We start from the raw sequence: 1,915 nt of genomic DNA on the forward strand, positions 1-1,915 counted from the left end.
TGTCAATGGAGAGCCCATGCCCCCTATAGCAAAAATCTCTAAAAAAAAAAAAAAAATTCTAGAGGGACCAGCAGGTGGTGTGATGGTTAAGGTGCTGGACATACCCACATGGCTGACCATGGTTCAAGTCCCGGACTTGGTGGCTTGCTTTCTCACTTTCTCTCTATAGCTCTCTAGTGGAATTAAATAAATGAATGAATAAATAAATAAATAATTCTTTTTTAAAGATTCTAGAAAGAGAAATAAATAAATAAATAGTGGGGGACTGAGAGCACTCCCAGAGACAGAACCAGCAGAGACAATAGATGCCAGAGACAGAGACACCCCACACTGGTCTAGATGCCAAGCCCTCGCGGCTTCCCGAGCCCTACTTCCTACCAGGCTCAGGCTTGGGCTCCGGCTTCGGTGACTCTGCCCTGGTCCGGGTCTGGATCCGGGTCACTGCCTCCAGCTCTTGCAGGACGCGTGCACAGTCTCGGTGTCCCTGTTGCATGGCCAGGTCCAGCGGCCGGAGCCCGTCCTGCAGCGACGCAGTCAGCAGGGGGCGCCCGAGGCCCTCCTCCCTCTGTCCCTTCCCTCTGTCCCTCTGTCCCTGGGATCCGCGCGTGTTGGCCGGCACAGGGCTCCCCAACCTGGTCGCGCAGCGCGGGGTCCGCTCCTTGTCTGAGCAACAATTCCAGGCCGAGGCGACAGCCCCAGGCGGCGGCCACGTGCAGCGGCGTCAGTTCCTCGGCTGATCTGCAGCAGGAGCGCAGTGGTCAGCATGGACTCCGCCTCCAGGCAGGTACCCTGATTTCTGCTGTTGGACCCTCAGCCCTCGGCCCCCTAGCAACCGAGTTCCTGCACCCTGGAGCTGGAACCCGAACCTCTGCCGTCTGAACCTCGAGCTTCTACCCCCCAGATCGAATCTTGATGCCCACTCTGGTCTCCAGGGCACCCCCCTGTCCTGCCCTCGGTCTGAGACCCCAGCGCCTCCCTTGAGCCCTATCCCGCTCTCTTGGCTTCCAGTTTCCTCCCCCAGGATCCTCAAGCCCGGTTCTTGGACTGTGCAGTGTCCTGTCTCCAGAGACCCCCAGCTCACCGAGCATTGGGGTCCCCGCCTCCGCGCAGCAGGGCCCCGAGGCAACGGAGGCCCGGACGGGCGGTCAGAGGGGCCCCGGGGCCGCCGGCCGCCACCTTCCAGCCCTCCCAGCCCAGCCCGGGCCCCGCCCTCACCGCGGCTCCTCCTCCCGCAGCGCCTCCCGCAGCCTCCGCGCCAGCTCGGCCATCGCGCCCATGCCCCGGCGGCGGGACCCGGGCCCGGGCGATCTCCAACTTCCCGCGGCGCCCTGGTGCGCACGCGCCGCCCCGCCCCTCGGCTCGGGTGTCACCTCCGGGATTGGGCCGCGCAGGGTCCCCAGCCGGGGTGGCCCGCGCCGCACCCGCGTCCACATCGGAGTTGGGAAGCTTTAGTAAGTGTCCGCTCGGACCCGCGACACCGAGTGTCCCCAGACCTGATCCGATAAAGGACCAGGCGTGGGGATGCAGCAGGGACCTTATCGCACAGTGCAGAAATGCGACGCACCCCGCTGCAGGGCGTGGAGCTCGGATCGGGGACCTTGGGACAGTCCGTCTGAGCAGAGGTGGCCTCCATCACCGCACACAGCCCGGTCCGTCCTCAGTTTCCACGTCCTACCCCTACCCCAAACCTGGCGTCGCCCGTTTTCTCCTTTTTCTTTTAATTATTTTATTTAACTATAATTTATTTATTTAATTTGACCAGGGAGGGACAGAGAGAGAGAAAGGAGAAAGGAAATCGCCAGGTCCAAGACTTGTAGTGTCAGCCACATGGGAGTTGAGAGACCTTAGCTACCACGCCACCTGCAGGCACCTCTCTTTTTTTTTTTTTTTTTTTTTTTTTTGGGGGTTTGTTTTT

At 60.7% G+C, this 1,915-nt stretch overlaps 1 protein-coding gene across 1 annotated transcript in view; it reads right to left on the reverse strand.

Annotated features, from left to right (window-relative positions):
- The window catches only part of ANKLE1 (ankyrin repeat and LEM domain containing 1), a 6,797-nt gene extending 5,143 nt beyond the window's left edge, over positions 1 to 1,654 (reverse strand). The window contains 4 exon segments of the mRNA XM_027771288.1: positions 379 to 520; positions 633 to 738; positions 1,082 to 1,217; positions 1,220 to 1,654. Coding sequence (XP_027627089.1) covers positions 379 to 520; positions 633 to 738; positions 1,082 to 1,217; positions 1,220 to 1,433 — 598 coding nt within the window. The 5' untranslated portion in view covers positions 1,434 to 1,654.
- Between the last annotated feature and the right edge of the window lie 261 nt (positions 1,655 to 1,915).

Source organism: Tupaia chinensis, unplaced genomic scaffold (assembly GCF_000334495.1).
Source record: "Tupaia chinensis unplaced genomic scaffold, TupChi_1.0 Scaffold000201_1, whole genome shotgun sequence".
Lineage (NCBI taxonomy): Eukaryota > Metazoa > Chordata > Mammalia > Scandentia > Tupaiidae > Tupaia > Tupaia belangeri.